The sequence below is a fragment of the Sturnus vulgaris genome, chromosome 1, assembly GCF_052056855.1.
Source record: "Sturnus vulgaris isolate bStuVul1 chromosome 1, bStuVul1.hap1, whole genome shotgun sequence".
NCBI lineage: Eukaryota > Metazoa > Chordata > Aves > Passeriformes > Sturnidae > Sturnus > Sturnus vulgaris.
Genome location: NC_142243.1, coordinates 13,547,553 through 13,563,262, shown reverse-complemented (window position 1 = coordinate 13,563,262; position 15,710 = coordinate 13,547,553). Strand labels below are relative to the sequence as shown.

At 38.0% G+C, this 15,710-nt stretch overlaps 1 protein-coding gene across 12 annotated transcripts in view; it reads right to left on the bottom strand.

Annotated features, from left to right (window-relative positions):
• PARD3 (par-3 family cell polarity regulator) overlaps nucleotides 1–15,710 on the bottom strand; it is a 442,545-nt gene that overhangs the window by 165,501 nt on the left and 261,334 nt on the right. For all 12 annotated transcript variants that reach the window (XM_088159644.1, XM_088159672.1, XM_088159667.1 and 9 more), the window contains 2 exons: nucleotides 8,671–8,859; nucleotides 8,015–8,185 (listed from right to left, as the gene is read on the bottom strand). In XM_088159644.1, coding sequence (XP_088015770.1) covers nucleotides 8,015–8,185; nucleotides 8,671–8,859 — 360 coding nt within the window. The remainder of the gene's footprint in view (nucleotides 1–8,014; nucleotides 8,186–8,670; nucleotides 8,860–15,710) is intronic.

Below are 15,710 nucleotides of genomic sequence, written 5' to 3'. Positions count from 1 at the left end.
GGTCGCAGACTCCGTAAAAGTTATTATTTCTCTTCAAAGCCATCATCTGTTTAATATAAATGAGATATTTAATGAAGTTCCAAATTGTAGACTTATCTCTCCCAGTTTGATAAGCACCGGGGAGATTTACTGCATCGGAGGGTCAACACAATTACAATTGGAGGCACGTCAAGCTGCAGGAGAATAATAAACTTGCACTGCAAGTGAATTAGACTCAATAAGGTTTAAATTGTGAAATGAGGATTTGTTTTATTAGTTTTTTTAAACTGCAGATTACAACTGACAGCTTTACTGAAAAGTAAATTAAACAATATTTGTAGACTCTGTTAGAAAGGAATCTATGGCACATTTGAAAAGAAATGTTAACTTCTGAAACACTTTATGAAAGAAAGAGCATAGCAACATTAGACTGCTTGAGAGCTTAAACCTGCATGATAAAGGTACTAAATTATGAAATACCCTTTATTTCACTGCCTTTAAATAAGGTGTGAAAATATCAAAGTGCTTTGGGATTTATTCTCCCAGTGCTATATTGATGACTTCATGTAACAAGTGTCCAGCTTTTAGTGAGCCATATCACACAGTCCTTCTTCGAGTGACAAGCCATCAACTTTCAGACACATTTGCAGAAAGATCTCAAGAGATTTTCAGAAAGACACTGACAAGAAGATGGTTCAGAAGCAGAGAAATATATAGAAATCCACTTCTGGTAGTACAGTAAAGTACAGGGTAAATAAAAGAAATAGCAGGAGTGTTGCATTTATATGGCCATGTTTTGTAAAGTGAATCACATATTTTATAATTTCTGTGAATAAAACTTTTTCCATATCTAATTAGCATCTCAAAAGATGGGTTTAAACAAAGGCATTGACAGTCAGCTACACAAATATTTTACAGAAGATACAATGCCTTTTATAAAACACCAAAAATTAGACAACTGGTTGTCGCAAAAAAACCCCACAAAACGCCTTTTCCTTACATTGCTAACAGAAAGTCTGTGCGAGAAAAAAAACCATAGAATTTGGAAATACGTTGTGGGCAACACAAACAATCCAACAGTCCAAATCAAGACTGCAGTTCAAATAAACTTGTTCTTCACAGTGCATTTCTAATAAAGAACTGGAATTACACATCCTAGCTCCTTCTCTTAGCCACTCTCAGCACTTTCTGGTATAATTTGATTTGATTACCTGATAAAGAGTGGGTAATATAAACAAAGTTGTACAAATTCCTAACTTCATTAAAGGCCTGTCAAGGAAAGAAATCCACGTGGCAACTGGTCCCCTATCAGCAGCTGCTGGAGCACCCTTTAGTGTGCCAGGTCAGAGTCACCAACCAACTGAGGGTAGATGAAACCACAGGAGATTATCTAATCCAACCTCTTGCCCAAAGCAAGGTCTGCAAGAGCACACTGCCCAGCTGGGTTTTGAATATTCCCAAGATCAGAGACTTCTCAACTTCTCAGGGCAAGTTGTGCCAGTGTTGACCTCTAAGAAGGACTTTTTTTTTTTCTTACATGTAAAGAAATTTCTTGTATTTTGGTTTGTACCTGTTGCTTCTTGTCCTGGCACTGGGCAGCCCTGAGAAGAGTCTGGATTAGTTTTCTTTATTACTCTCATCAGGTATTTATAGACACTGACTGATAAGATCCTTTGATCGCTCTTCTCTCTAGACTGAAAAGAGGGAGTTCCCTCTCTGGATCTTAGCACTGATCTATACTAAATGATCATATTTGTAAAAATGCAATAAAACCTCCCATGCCACAGATTGCCTGTAGCTCCTTTTCTCTCCATTCTCTTAAATTAAAAAGAGAAGAAAGATTAAATTTTTTTAAAATTAAAAAAGGCCTCTACCCTGACCCTTTGTCATTCAGACAAAAAACAGCTGTTTGCTAAAGCACTGTCTGTACTAGCTAGCCCAGCTGCTGCTTATCTAGATGATAAAAGGACAAATAATGCAGTCTCTTTTACTTAAACACCATCATCCATCCTATCCGAAGTTACGTACATAAATATGAAAAAAGTTTATGCACAAGAAGAGTGCGAAAATATTCAAAGCATAAACAAACTTTTTTTTTAAAATATGAAACAAGAATCAGACTCCCTTTTTCCTTCAGAAAATAAATTATCCAAATATAGGCATGCAAGCATTATGGGTGTTAAAGAAGTCAGTATACAAATTTGCTATATATGACACTGCATCCAGAATGCTGAAGCCCTTTCTGTCACACAGAATTATTCTCCAGGCTTTCTTTTTACCTTCTTATCTGTATATTGTGGTTAAGATTACCAAAATACTACAGCTTCCTTTTCCAACATAGATACTTTTAAAATACTACTAGTCTGTATCAACGCATTGATATCAAGGCATTAAAGAAACTAAATTTTCATTTTCTGGGCTGAAATCTGCCTAAAGAATTGGACACAAAGATAGATCTTCAGGATGGAGAAGAGTTTTAGAGTCCCCTAGGAATCAGAGCTGGGAATAGCTTGAGCTGATAAACAGCTTTATCAATGAGTAGGAGATGGAAATGAACAGGGAAATCACTGTGTTTGGAGAAGATGCTAAAGGCTTTTTGACAGTTAACTTCCAAAAGGTCATCACAAAACTAATCTAGTGAGAAAGAAAAAAACAAATCTGTCACATAAATTTCAATGTAGGTAACTAGGTAATGCATGCAGGGGAAAATGATGCTGGATATTTTATACTTGCATACATCCTGGAAAAGATGCTTGCTTGTTTCTTTTATAATGAAACCCCTCATTTGCAAAGTCTCTCACTGATCTATCAGTCAATTTATTTAATGAATGATGAGGTCCTTATACAGTCTAGAATCAGGACTCTGCTTCACAGTTTGCTGATTTCAAATGGACAAAAAAAATGAACACACATGCATGAAAAAGTTTGGGGATCTGCAAATTATTTGCAAACCTCCATTTCAGGCAGGTTTGGCAAAATATTCATTCTGTCAAAAAAAAAAAAAAAAAAGGGAGGGAGAGTTCTAGACAAGAAAAACCCTTGAAATTTCTCATTTTGAGGAAAATGGTGATGCTCTCTCACTTAATGGCAGACAAGTGCTGCCTGCCTGTGACATGAACAGAGCGCAGACAAGCAATCTGTGTCTCTAAGCTGTCCAGGCTGCAGGACTGAAAAGTGCAGGATTCCAAAAGTAACAATTACCTTTATTTTCTTGAGTCAGCACATGGAGCAGCCAGCTGCAGGGATGTGCCTGGCAGTCGTGCCTGAGTGCTGAGCACGTTCTGGAGATGCAGCCGCCAGCTGTTTGCCCATACAGGCTAATCATAACAGCATCACTAATTAACAGAGCATGGCACAAGGAGCTCCACTGTTTCTCCTTAAATCTGAGCAATTAAAAAAATTTCAACCCTGAGGTAAAGATCTAAAAAGCTGATGGCCGCCTCTTCTGAAAAAGGAGGTGTTAAAAACTGGCAGTATGTGAATATCAAGTCAATATTATTGTTATTCTCTCCATTTTCCCCCCTGTTTTCACCGCTTTGGAAATGTGTCTTAAAGAGTCTCTCCATGCTCATGTAGGAAAGTCGATTAGCTAACACACAAGGCTGGAAGCTGAAAACATAGGACAGAACAGAATGTTTAACTTTTTCAAAATGGTGGGCAAGGGATCCTCAGATATAGCCAAATCGCAAATTAAATTGTTTTGTTATACTAATCTAACAATGTCCATCAAATATTCAGTGTGTGATTTTGTCTGGAGTGGCTGAGATTTTAAACACAATTTTTCAATGTTTGTAGTAGTGAGTGCAGCTTGCAGAATTCTACATTGCTGTACTCTCTATAGACATAATGCAAAGAGGAGAAAAACTCAGATACACAGCTTTGGCTTGGAGTTCATTCATAACACTAACACTCCATGCTTATATCAATATTTACTACAAGACAATTCACTTTAAAACCTGGATGGATTACACACTATCTCCTGGTGAATCAATGAAAATTCTTTCTACAGGCAAATCTTCAGCAAACCACAGCAGCACAAAATCTCTTTTTACCTTCTGGGAAGTTTGTGGTCTCTTTTGACTCTACAGTTATGGAAGGGCTGATGATACACATTATCTCCTCCCTGCCTCTCTGAAGTCAAGATAATACTCTTCTGGTGTTTATGTACATTTGTATTATTATAATTGCTCTGAAGGCTTAGTTTACAACATGAGAACTTGTGAAGCTGTTTGAGAATAATGACAGCATGGGAAAGGAGTATCCGAGGTCACTTCACAAAGTTTTGAAACAGTTTCATGTTCAAGAAGCCAAAGAAAGCTCTCTGACAAAGACAGTGCCCCTGCAGCAGATCAGAAGCAACTGTTCTGCCTCCCTCAACCCAGGACAACAGAGGTCGAGCTGTCACTCACTGCTAGACAGCAAACAAAATACAAGAAGTACGTAAAAGTCCTGGTCTAAATTGAAACATGCAGAAACAACAATCTGCAGAGCCGTGCTACAAATTAATTCTGCCTCCTAAGCAATTCCTAGGGCTGATTATGAAAATTGACATTAAAACCAAGAGAACAGTTTCATACCACTAGCTTCCTTAAAAATCCAATACAAATTCAGTTTTATTGAAGAAAGAAGCTGTGCAGTCTATCGAAAAGGAAGTCAGTTTGACTTTGCAAATGCAAAACAATTACTGGACTTGAAGGCGGGGGGGGGAAAGGCTTGGGGTTTTTTTGTTCTTTTTGTTGTTATTTTGTTGTGGGATTTTTTTTATCATCCAGACAGCAACTGCTTTTATCATCCAGATGTTTAGCACAATTATTTTTGCATTTTGCATTATTTTGCATCACCCCTTGTACGGATTTCCCTTTTGAGACACTTGTGGGTGTTCCATGGCATGGCAGGGAATCAGCCAAGATCCGACCTGGCAGGACTGACCACACACTGGAACAGAGCAGAGTGAACACTGTTCTTGGTGACACACAAAAGAAATATAAACAAGCCAGTTCCACTTCACTGTAGCTCAGACTAACAAGAAACAATGCTATGTTTTTGTCTACAGCGTGGGCACATACAATGCTGAACCAACAAAGGAAAGAAATCAATTGAACTGGATATTTTTATCTGCTGTTTTTTTATGGTGACTCCTTTGAAGAACAAAAAGAGGGAGGAGAGCATAGAAAACATCACAAATGCTTTCTCAAAAGTTGAACATTTCTTTTTATATTTAATTAAACCAGTAAACCCCCATTTCTGAGGAGCTGGGGGCATTTAGCCTGGAGTAAACAGAAGTCTGAGAAGAGACCTTTTTGCTCTCTACAACTGCCTAAAAGGAGGATTTAGACAGGTGGGGGTTGGTCTCTTCTCCCAGGTAACAAGTGGTAGGACAAGAGGTAACAGTCTCCAGTTGTGCCAGGGAAGATTTAGACTGGATATTAGGTAAAATATTTCATTAAAAGTATAGTCAAGCTTTGGAACAGGATGCCCAGGGAAGTGGGGGAGTCACCATCCCTGCAAGTCTTTAAAACTTGCGTACATGTGACACTTGGCAACATGGTTGAGGGGGCGACTTGGCAGTGCTGGGTTAATGGTTGGAGTCAATAATCTTCAAACTAAATGAATCTGTTCTTCTATGGTGATGAAAGGTGGGAGTTTTTAAGATAAGGTTCTGCCCTTTTTTTGCTTTTGCTTCTAATCTACAAGCTCTTGACTTTGTCTCAAGTTAAATGTCATTTCTTTTTGTGTTCTAACACTAAAAATCTTTCCTGGTGGCTGTTACTAGAATCTTCCAAGGGGAAAATTTGTATACCAGCATGTCTAAGCAATCTGTGTTGCTGAATTAAGCATAATATAGCTAAGGCTGCAGGACATGGCCAGGCACTAAGACAATGCTGTCTCCAGCCAGTTCTCAGGTCACACAACCACTACTGAGAGACTGAGCTGACTGAATACCATACTCATATATGGTATTAACACAAGATACAGAAATAACATGATCACAGCTTATCAGTATTATATCAGCTCAATAACATCTGAAGTTTAAATCAGTCACATTCCTGAAGGGGGATACAGGGTTTAATTGCAAAATACCAGGAAAAAAGCAAGCTTTGCTTTTCATCTCATTGAAGTCTGGGCATTGCAAGACTTTCAGAAAAGTGACTTCTTGCATACTGCCAGCTCAGCAGGTAAATAGCTTTATGTCCATGCAAGTCGTCCTTTCATCATATTAAAATATGCAAACAGTATTTCCTTTGGATGAGTGTGATAAAAGCAATAATTCCGAGGAAAAATTACTTACAAATGTTATTTTGTAAAGATGATTACTACAGCAATAGTGACATATCAATGCTTTCCTAATCATTATAGCTCATCTTGCCAGTTTCTTAAGGAGTTGGGAAAATGCACAAAAAACTGTAAAGGAGGCCCAGAAAGACAGGGCCTATCCTCCCTTGTGCAGGTACATTTCAGTGTATCTAAATCTGTTTCCGCAATCAGTTCTTTCATCTTGAAGCACATATACTGCAGTCAGCTGTGCTGCTTTTGGCACATGATTTCTGCAAAATAAATAGTACTCAATGTCAGGCAGATATAGGGGACCAAGCTGTTCTTGAATGAGTAAAAATTATGCTGGATTCAAGGAGAAATGTCTTTGTTTCATCACTGCTGGATTACTCCCTTCATGTTTACACTGTCTGGATTAATTCAAGACTTTCGCTAGAAGAAAAGGGATCATCTACATCCTAAAAAAACCAAACTAAATACAGAAATGGTCAAAAATATTTCACCCTTTTTATGTAGTAATATATAGTGGTTAAAAGTAAGGAAGAGTCTCCAAAGGACAGCCTAAATTAGGGCTAGATAAGGACATCACTACATACGGAAAGGGCAGAATTCCTTCAACACTAAGCAAGAAACACTGTGCATCCAAGCTGGCTTTCTAGCAGTGTGCATATATAAAGATGTATGTGTATAAAAACTTTGTATAAGCTGTTAACCAAGACGAGCTTAACACTTTTTAAAAGCCTAGTGTCTTTTCCAGATATGATTTTATAATACACTATGGACAGATTTTTTTCTGAAGATTAAATTTATGCATTAAAAAGTAAACCATTCTTTTTTCCCATAGGCAGGAGAGGAGATAGTAAACCGATTTGTGCACATCATTTTTGAAGCATGATGATCAGGAAATAATATTCCTGGTAAGATCTTTCTGTATTAGCAAGAATGAAAGAATTGACTTTGAGATTTCTAAGAAGAGATGCTTTTCTGACACACCATTCAGCTGTATCCTATTTAACTCAGTTCTTCCTCCAACTTGTTCTGAAGTCTAATTCAGTCCTCCACAGCACCTACAGTCCTTCTCAGTATATGTCTATATATTCCTAGTATAAACCATTACTTACTATTAAATAGAAGATAAGCTATTAGAAATCATTAGTATATTTCAAAACATCAACACTTAACATTGCACTAGAGAAGAAAAAAGTTGCAAATCATCAGAAGAATCACTTCACCCTGAATTCAGTAGTTCAACCTCCCCTGCAATTAAGGCCAAGACACAATATAGTTAAAATCCAAAATGACTGCTTTTTTTGTATGAAGTTTTGCAGAATCTATACATGAAACTTTTGTTTAGATATAGTATAATAATGAAATATAAGAGTTCTACTCTTAATTTAAAAAATTGGAAGTGACAAAGAAACAAGTCAGTTAACACAAAGTCTATAAATGAAAGATCTAATAGACCTCTATAAAAACTCCGCTGAACAAACATCACGTAAACAGTGAGATCCAATTACAAAATCAATACAGTTTTATTCAGTGTTTCCTGTTTTTCATTGACAAAAATACTCAAAAGAAAACCTTTATTGATCAGTAATAACGTTAGCATGTCTAACACTGAAATTCAGATAATTTTGTAATTCTCTCTTTCTTTAGCTTCTCAGATATTATTTTTCAAGTCTCAGAGGAAACATGACATCTCCTGTAAACACAAATACCTCAGAAGTGAAAACTGCCAATCCCAATATCAATGGCTTATTACCTCATTGCATTTACTTATTCGCCTCGCCACAATAAGCTGAATCATCCCTCTTTTGTTTCCTTCAGTGGACATGGACCTCCTTAAGGTTTCCATAGCATCTTGATTTGTTTTGCCCAATAATGACTCTCCATTAACTGCTATTAGTTGATCATTCACTCGAAGCCTGCCATCCTGGAAAAGTAAAAATTATAGATAGTTACATAAAACACCCACAAAGGGAGCTTTGTGTATTGGAGACAATAAAATAAAAAACAAATCAAAAGAGAAATATTCAAAAACTATACTTAGTCCTAAGGGTTTATGGCCAAATGAATGCTGCAATAATAGCCTCCATTGCAGCCACTATAGGAAATGTCTATTCCAATTACAGACTTGCACTGAAAGCTATTATCATAACCTGTTTGCTCAAATGGCATACTAATGGAACTGTACCAGAGACAGCTCGTTCCTTCCCGGATCTGTTAGGGCTGTTTAAATCCTGGGACATGCAAACATGTGAGTAGAAATCTAAATGTTACCTTTGATGGTATAATTGAAGAACACTAGAGATCTCATTCCTCTTCGATCTATGGTTATTTTCAAAATAACTTATAATGGAAAACTGAAAGTACAAAGTACAGAGTGGAAGACCAAAGTACACAGATATTCCCTCTTACCTTGGATGCTGCTCCACCATTAATAATGGACTTGACAAAGATTCCTAAATCGGCGTGGTTTTCTTTTGACCGGTTACCTTTGACACTCACGCCAAGCCCTGCTGACCCAGAGTCATTCAGTGGAACCTCAAAAGTCAGGAATTCCCTGGTGCCATCAGGTGTGAGGACAAGCTCCTCTTCTTCTGCTTTCTGTTGGGGAGATTAGCATGGGATTATAGAATAGCATTTCTTTGGGACTTCTCTTCCCCCCACAGCTATTAGCATCCTAAACTCTCTGCTTTTTACTATAATGCCACAATATTTTCCACAGTAATTATGAGAAGACATGTGCAGAAATAGTGTATTTTCAATCACCTCCAGCTGACGCCTAGGTTCAGAAATATCTTAAATTTGTGTCTAAGTGCTTCTCTCTCTAGTAAAGTAATTGCATCACATGCCATTACTGAATCTGCCATCAATACTAACTCACACATAAGCTGCTATTTCATTAGCCAAAAGAGAGCTTTATCAGAAATATTTTCCTACTTGAAAGCCTACAGAATTTTTAAAATATCATCATCATCTACAGAGCTTTGCAGTCTTAGGGAGAAAATAAATGCAAGAAAATGAAATTCAAAAATTACTTGTTCACCTCATTTTATTTAAAATTATCTGTGTTAGGAAAAACAGAAAACTACACAGCTGAGATTGGCAACAGCACATCACTCTGCTATTGCCAGTCTTATCATCAAATCCAGCTCTCAGTGCCAATCAATTTTCCTCTCTTTCCCAGCTCTGCCCTTCACTTCTGTCCACTTACCCATCTCTCTGGATCTTTGTTGTCCTCAACACCCAATTTTAGCCTGGCAGGGAAAATCCCAGGTTTTAAGCACCCCCCTACAGTCACAGGCCTGCCACAGCTGCCAGCAAGGAGCTGCTCAGTGACACCTGTCCATGCATCAAAAGCCACACAAGCACAGGGGACCAACCTCACGTTCACCTCCTGCCAAGTTCAGGGTGGCAACAGGCTGGGACCAGAGGCCTTGCAGTGTCCCCACAGAGCAGTGACATTAATGGGGCAGCAGCATGGGCACAACACCCAGCAATGAGAGTGGCCATGCCCTGAGGAGCAGTGCTCATGCACCAGAGGCTTCTGCCAAAGGGAGGAACGAGAGGGACTGGCTGTTCACCAGCCCCAGCCGTTACTGCAGATGCTGCTCACTTGTTTCTGGTCCTCTTTCGAATCTAACAAAGTGGTTATAACCACTTTTGGTTATAATTTGTCAATTAAAGAAACAAGTCATGTCCTTAAAAGCAATTCTCTGCAAAAAGATGTTTGTGAACCTGACTGTGCTGGGTTTTTTTCACCCATATGAAGGAGAAAGAGTAAGAGAGCATGCAGCAGAAGGTGCACACTAATGTCCAGCATAGGCAGTTTTTCTCTGGAAGAATTAATCTGGCCAAATTTTCATAATTTTAGCAACATGTCACCTCTGTTTCTGACACTGATTTTATACCAACTTTTCCCACATCACTGATTTATTTGCAAAGCTCACTCATATGAGTGAGAAGATGTATGAGAAGTTAATGTGCGCCTGCTGAGCTGTCTCTGTTTCTTAAGACTTGAAGAAATGCAAACACAGCCTATGGCAAAGATAGATGTGAAAGCCATGTGGAGTACAGCAGTCTGAGATGATCAATTTGGGCACAAGCATGCTAGTTGTGTCACCATTGACCTAGAAATGAAGTGCAAAAATGTCACATGGGAAGGCAGTCAGACTGCTGAGAGAGCTGAAACAGCTGAGGGAAGAAAAACAGGAGCTCTGTCTTTTCCCACCTGGTTAAAAACGTGAACCTTCATGTGTTCACCAGCCCTTGCCTTTGCACTAGACTCCTTTTGTTCATAACTAAGCACAATGGTTCATAAAAAAAAAAAAAAATTAACACTCCATCAATGTGCCATAACTAGGCTGGCTTGCTTATGAATCCCACTATTCAAACACATCACTTGGCCACATTAAACAGAATAACCAATGCTGGATGTAAGGAATGGAAAGGTGTATTGTGTCCCTTGAAAAACACTTTATCTAAAAGATGTTTCCTAAATTATGGGAAAATTACCACCCTAATTTTCCTGCTTGGCTTACAGAAGCACTAGCTCCAGCATACATTTGAATCCATATTTTGTTGAGTGGCTGCACAATAAAACAATTTGAGACAGATGCATGTTACCTTATAATTTCTGTACACTGATCACATTCATATTCCTTAATAAATAGTAGCAGGAATAAAGCTTGAGAGAAAAGAGAGATAAAGCCAAGGTAGGATGTGTGGCTTATCAAAGAAAGCAGGGATGCTTATTGAATTTTTCTTTACTGCTGTTAACATAAATTTGGAATCAATTGCCTTCTTGCTCCATATTTTCTATCTTCAAAAAAATCCACCAAAACTTCAGGCAAAGCAGTCTCCCTTCCAGGGCACAGAACTAAACCACTTCCTTGCACAGCCTGTCAGGTGCACTTCTATATGACAAAGGGTCAATTGGAGTGAGCATCTCATAAGCATCCCCAAAGACTTGGCTAATGGCCTCTACCCTACCTCTCTTCAGAGGGACCAAAGAGCTGCATCATTAGCTCAACACTGGTTTTAATGTGAGGCTTCCACTTACTTGTTTCCTGCAATCTTGAATAAGGAAATAAGGCAATATCAGGCTACAGACACCTGAGTGTGCAGGTGAAACATGAGGCCAAAACCTGGAACAAATTACTCCGTAGCAGCTGCACATGAGTGAGCAGATCATGCTCATGAAAAAATAAGAAACAGCAGCCTCAGCACTGAATCAGTGCTACTTCAGAAGTACTGAAGGCATGAGAAAATTGCTCAACTCACCAAGGAAGAAAATTACCCTTACTAAGCTATGGATAAATTTCTTTAGGGACTTCATAGGGTATCTACAATTTTTCCCACATAAGCACACTTGCTTTACCACCATATCTGCATCTGGAATTTTAGGGACATAAGAAGCCTTTTGCCCTCTAGATTGTGTGACACCTGTCAGTATCATACGCTTGAATGTAGAGAAAGAAAAAAAGTAGAACAAACATGAAAAATTTGGCTTTCAATAAAAACTTAACTATCAAGGGCTATGGATATGAAAGTAGCATATTTAACATTTGTGCCACACCATGGTATCAAAGAAGGTCTTACTATGTATGATATATTGAACATAACTTCATAATACAAACCTTGGAACAGGACCATATATAGTGACAAGGAATCTCTAAGCCTGTCTTAAAGGAGCCATTCACAGAGAAATGAGAAGGAAGATTTTTAGCCTGCTACCATAATATTTTGAACCAAAGTTGTAAAGACCAAAACAAAACAAAAAAACCCCAGCAAAATCTCATAATGACTGAACTTTTGTTCTCCAAAGCCCATTAGAATACTGAAACATTACGTGTACAGCAACTCTTCTCAATCAATATAAAAAGAGCTATTATAAAAAAATAAAATTTGCACTGAAATTGTGTTGGACATTAAGTATTTAAATGCAACAAATCACAGAAATTCCCTAATATGTCCATGCATAAAAATGCACAAAAAATCTAAAATGCAGCATTAAAAATTTTCAGCTGAGAACACAGTCACTTCTTAATTGCAGTAGCTTCCATTTGATCTTGATACTCTCTAAATTAACAGCTTCACTATGTCAATCAAACACCTCAACACTATTTTCTTGATTAATTGATCTGTAGGAGAAATTTACTCCGTCATATATTTTGACAGGCCAGCAGTAAACATGCAAGCAAAATTATGTACTGTGAACCCTGAACAACAAAATTCAACTCCCCTAAGATTTTTCACACACTATGTCCAAAACAATTAACAGCAGAACAATATTCTGTTCAGACAGAGGCTGCTGAGGAAAAGGTCATCTGAAATGACTGAATGAAGCTGCTCAACTATGTAATTTGCAATAAAAATTCTATTGGTGATAAAATATGCAGGTGACTTTTTTGGCTTCAAAATCATATTTAGCATCAATTTATGCCAAGCAACATTTGAGATAAGTTTTTTTCTTTTTAAATACAACATAAATATATTGTAAATTTAAAGATAAACTTCCTGACTAGAGCAAACTTACGGCAGTGTTTTGATATATACAGAGATTAAAAAAAGCTGTAAGATAAAGGGGGGGAGGGGATTGTTTTTCTCTTTCACATAACATTATTTTCTACATAAGTTCTGATCTGATCATAAAATCAGATTTAATTTTATAAACAACATTAAGATAGACTTTGAGAGTTAAGAGTGCCATTAATTTTCTCATCATACTAGTAACAGCATCTCCTCTTTATCCTTTTATCACAGAATTACAGAATATGTTGACTTGGAAGGGACCCCCAAAGATCGTCAAGTTGAACTCCTGGCCCTGTACAGAACACCCCAAGGGTCACACCATGTGCCTGAGAGCACTGTCCAAACGCTTCTGGAACTCTGTCAGGCTGGTGCTGTGACCACTGCCCTGGAGAGCCTGTTCCAGTGCCCAGCCACCCTCTGGGTGAAGAATCTTTTCCTGATATCCAACCTAAACCTCCCCTGACACAACTTCAGGCCATTGCCTTGGGTTCTGTCACAGATCAGAGATCAGTGTCTGCCCTTCCTCTTCCCCTTGGGAGGATGTTGAAGACCACAATGAGGTCTCTCCTGTTCTGCAGGCTGAACAGACCAAGTGATCTCAGCTGCTCCTCACACAGCTTCCTCTCAAAGCCCTTCACCATCCTCGTTGCTCTCCTTTGGACACTCTCTAATAGCTTCAGAGCTTTCTTATCCTGCAGTGCCCAAAACTTCACACAATTTCCAAAGTGAGGAGCAGAGCAAGACAATCACCTCTCTCGACTGGCTGGGGGTTGGTGTTTTACACACTATAGCTTGGGACTTCTTCCCTTTGCTGGACCTCATCAGGGTTCAGCTGGTGAGTAAGCAGCATGAGATAGGTGAAAACAGAAACTGAACAGCAAAGAAAACCTTCCTCCCACCTAACAGGGGAAGCAATTTTCAGTCAAGTCAGGACAGGTTGCCTAAGTGACTCACTGCTGCTACAAATCTGGCAGCATTCTCTCCAGTAAGTTCCTTCTCTTGCAAGCTTAGACCTGCTGCCTTCTCAGCAGTTACTGTCACTGAAACTTGTCTGCACATTACTTTGTGACTATGTATACAAAAATGTGCTCCTGTTCCCTTTCACAGAGCAACCAATACAACCAATACTCTGCATGTCCACTCTTGAAGGATAACCTGTATTTCCAAGTTATACATGAACACGTGTACATAAAACCTTTTACAGAGCTGTTGAATGCACATGTATATGCATGTACACATACAACACCCCTTTATATCGGTATATATATATATACACCACAACAATGGCATTCATATGATTAGTTTACTATAGCACAAACACTACCTAACAACTTGAATGACCCCACTGACCATTCAATTTAGCTGTGTCAAGTTCTGTTGTGCCCAGCCTTCTAACATTACATCCCTGTTAGCCACTGTTTAAATACTATTTTGTTAATCTATCAGCCTTTTGCCTCACAAATGTGTCTTCTCTCTTTACAATTTATTCAGATGAAAAACCTGAAGTTCTCAAAAGATGAGTCTGGTGGATCTAAGAGCTCTCTAGGAAGTGTAGGCTGTAAAACTACTGGAAATTGCAAAATCCCAACTTTAGTCACTGGGTTCAAATAATGGGGAATTCCAACCTAACATAATAGGTTTTCCAAGGTATTTCAGTCTTTAGAAGATTTTAATACAGCATCCATTACTTAATTCTTTCTGATAAGGTACCCACAATAATAAGGAATATAAGCCCTCTAAGTCTGGGAAACCAATAAAACTTGTCTCTTTATTATTGTAACAAAATAGAATGTGGCAGCATACATGCAAGAGAGGAGGTTTCACTTAGCTATTGTGCAAAGACAATCTTAACATCAGGGATTATTCAAACTGTTTTCTCCTTCAAGTTAAGTGGGTGATACTGCTGTCTTACCTCCAAACTGAGGTACACAAAAGAATGATGACTCACTCTCATCCTATGCCATCACATATACAAATGTAGAATACATGAAACAAATAGCTCTAAGGAAACAAAACAGCTTCCTTGGTCAACAACTGTTTTGTGGGGAGTGATGTTTAGTAGTTATAAAAATGTAATGTACTGCTGGAGGTACTGAAAACAGAGCAATGTTGGTGGCCTGAAACACACCTCCCTAACAACAGCTGAGGTCCCTCCTTGGGTGGAGTAACTGAGAGCTGGTGCATCCCACCATGGTAGGCATTAAAGAAAAATATAGCCAGAGCAACCCAATAAGCAGAGAAAATCCTGTCTACTGATCCAATAGTGGCATGCACACTCCAACGTAGTTTTCTCCTGAAATAAAATCCCATTTTTCTTTTTTTTCTGTTTTTTTCTTTTTTTTCTTTTTTAATCAAACAGTTCTGTTGCATTGTAGGTTTTGAGGACCTAAAGTGTCTACTTACCTGGTTATAAATGATACAAGGCTTAAGCCAACTAAACAAACAGAATTCTTATGTTTTCTTTCTTTTTCTAGCTTTTCCAAGACCAAGAATTTTAATATCTGTCATATGTTAGATAAACACTAATAAATCTTATTTGCTTTTATACAGAGACTCATTATTCATATTAGCAAAGTTAATATGTCACATCTGGCAAAGATTGCATTCATTCAAATCAAACAGCAGCTGCTAAATATCAAAAACTAGATCTGAATTCTGAGATTTTATGGGAAATGTGCTCTGCTTTAATCTTAATCCCATCAAGGAAGAGTTTTTTGTATATTAGATGTGGATGAAGTTTGGTAAGTATTTATAGGCAAAAATGCTAGCTCATGAAAGTACTGTAAAGCAGCCCCACTGCCTTTCCTGTTATGTCCATTTTAAGGATTTAATTTAATATCAAAAAAGATGTTCCACATGCAAAAATAACTTCAGTTTAAAGGTTTGGATGGATTAATATAAGATTTAGGAAAAAATTAAAT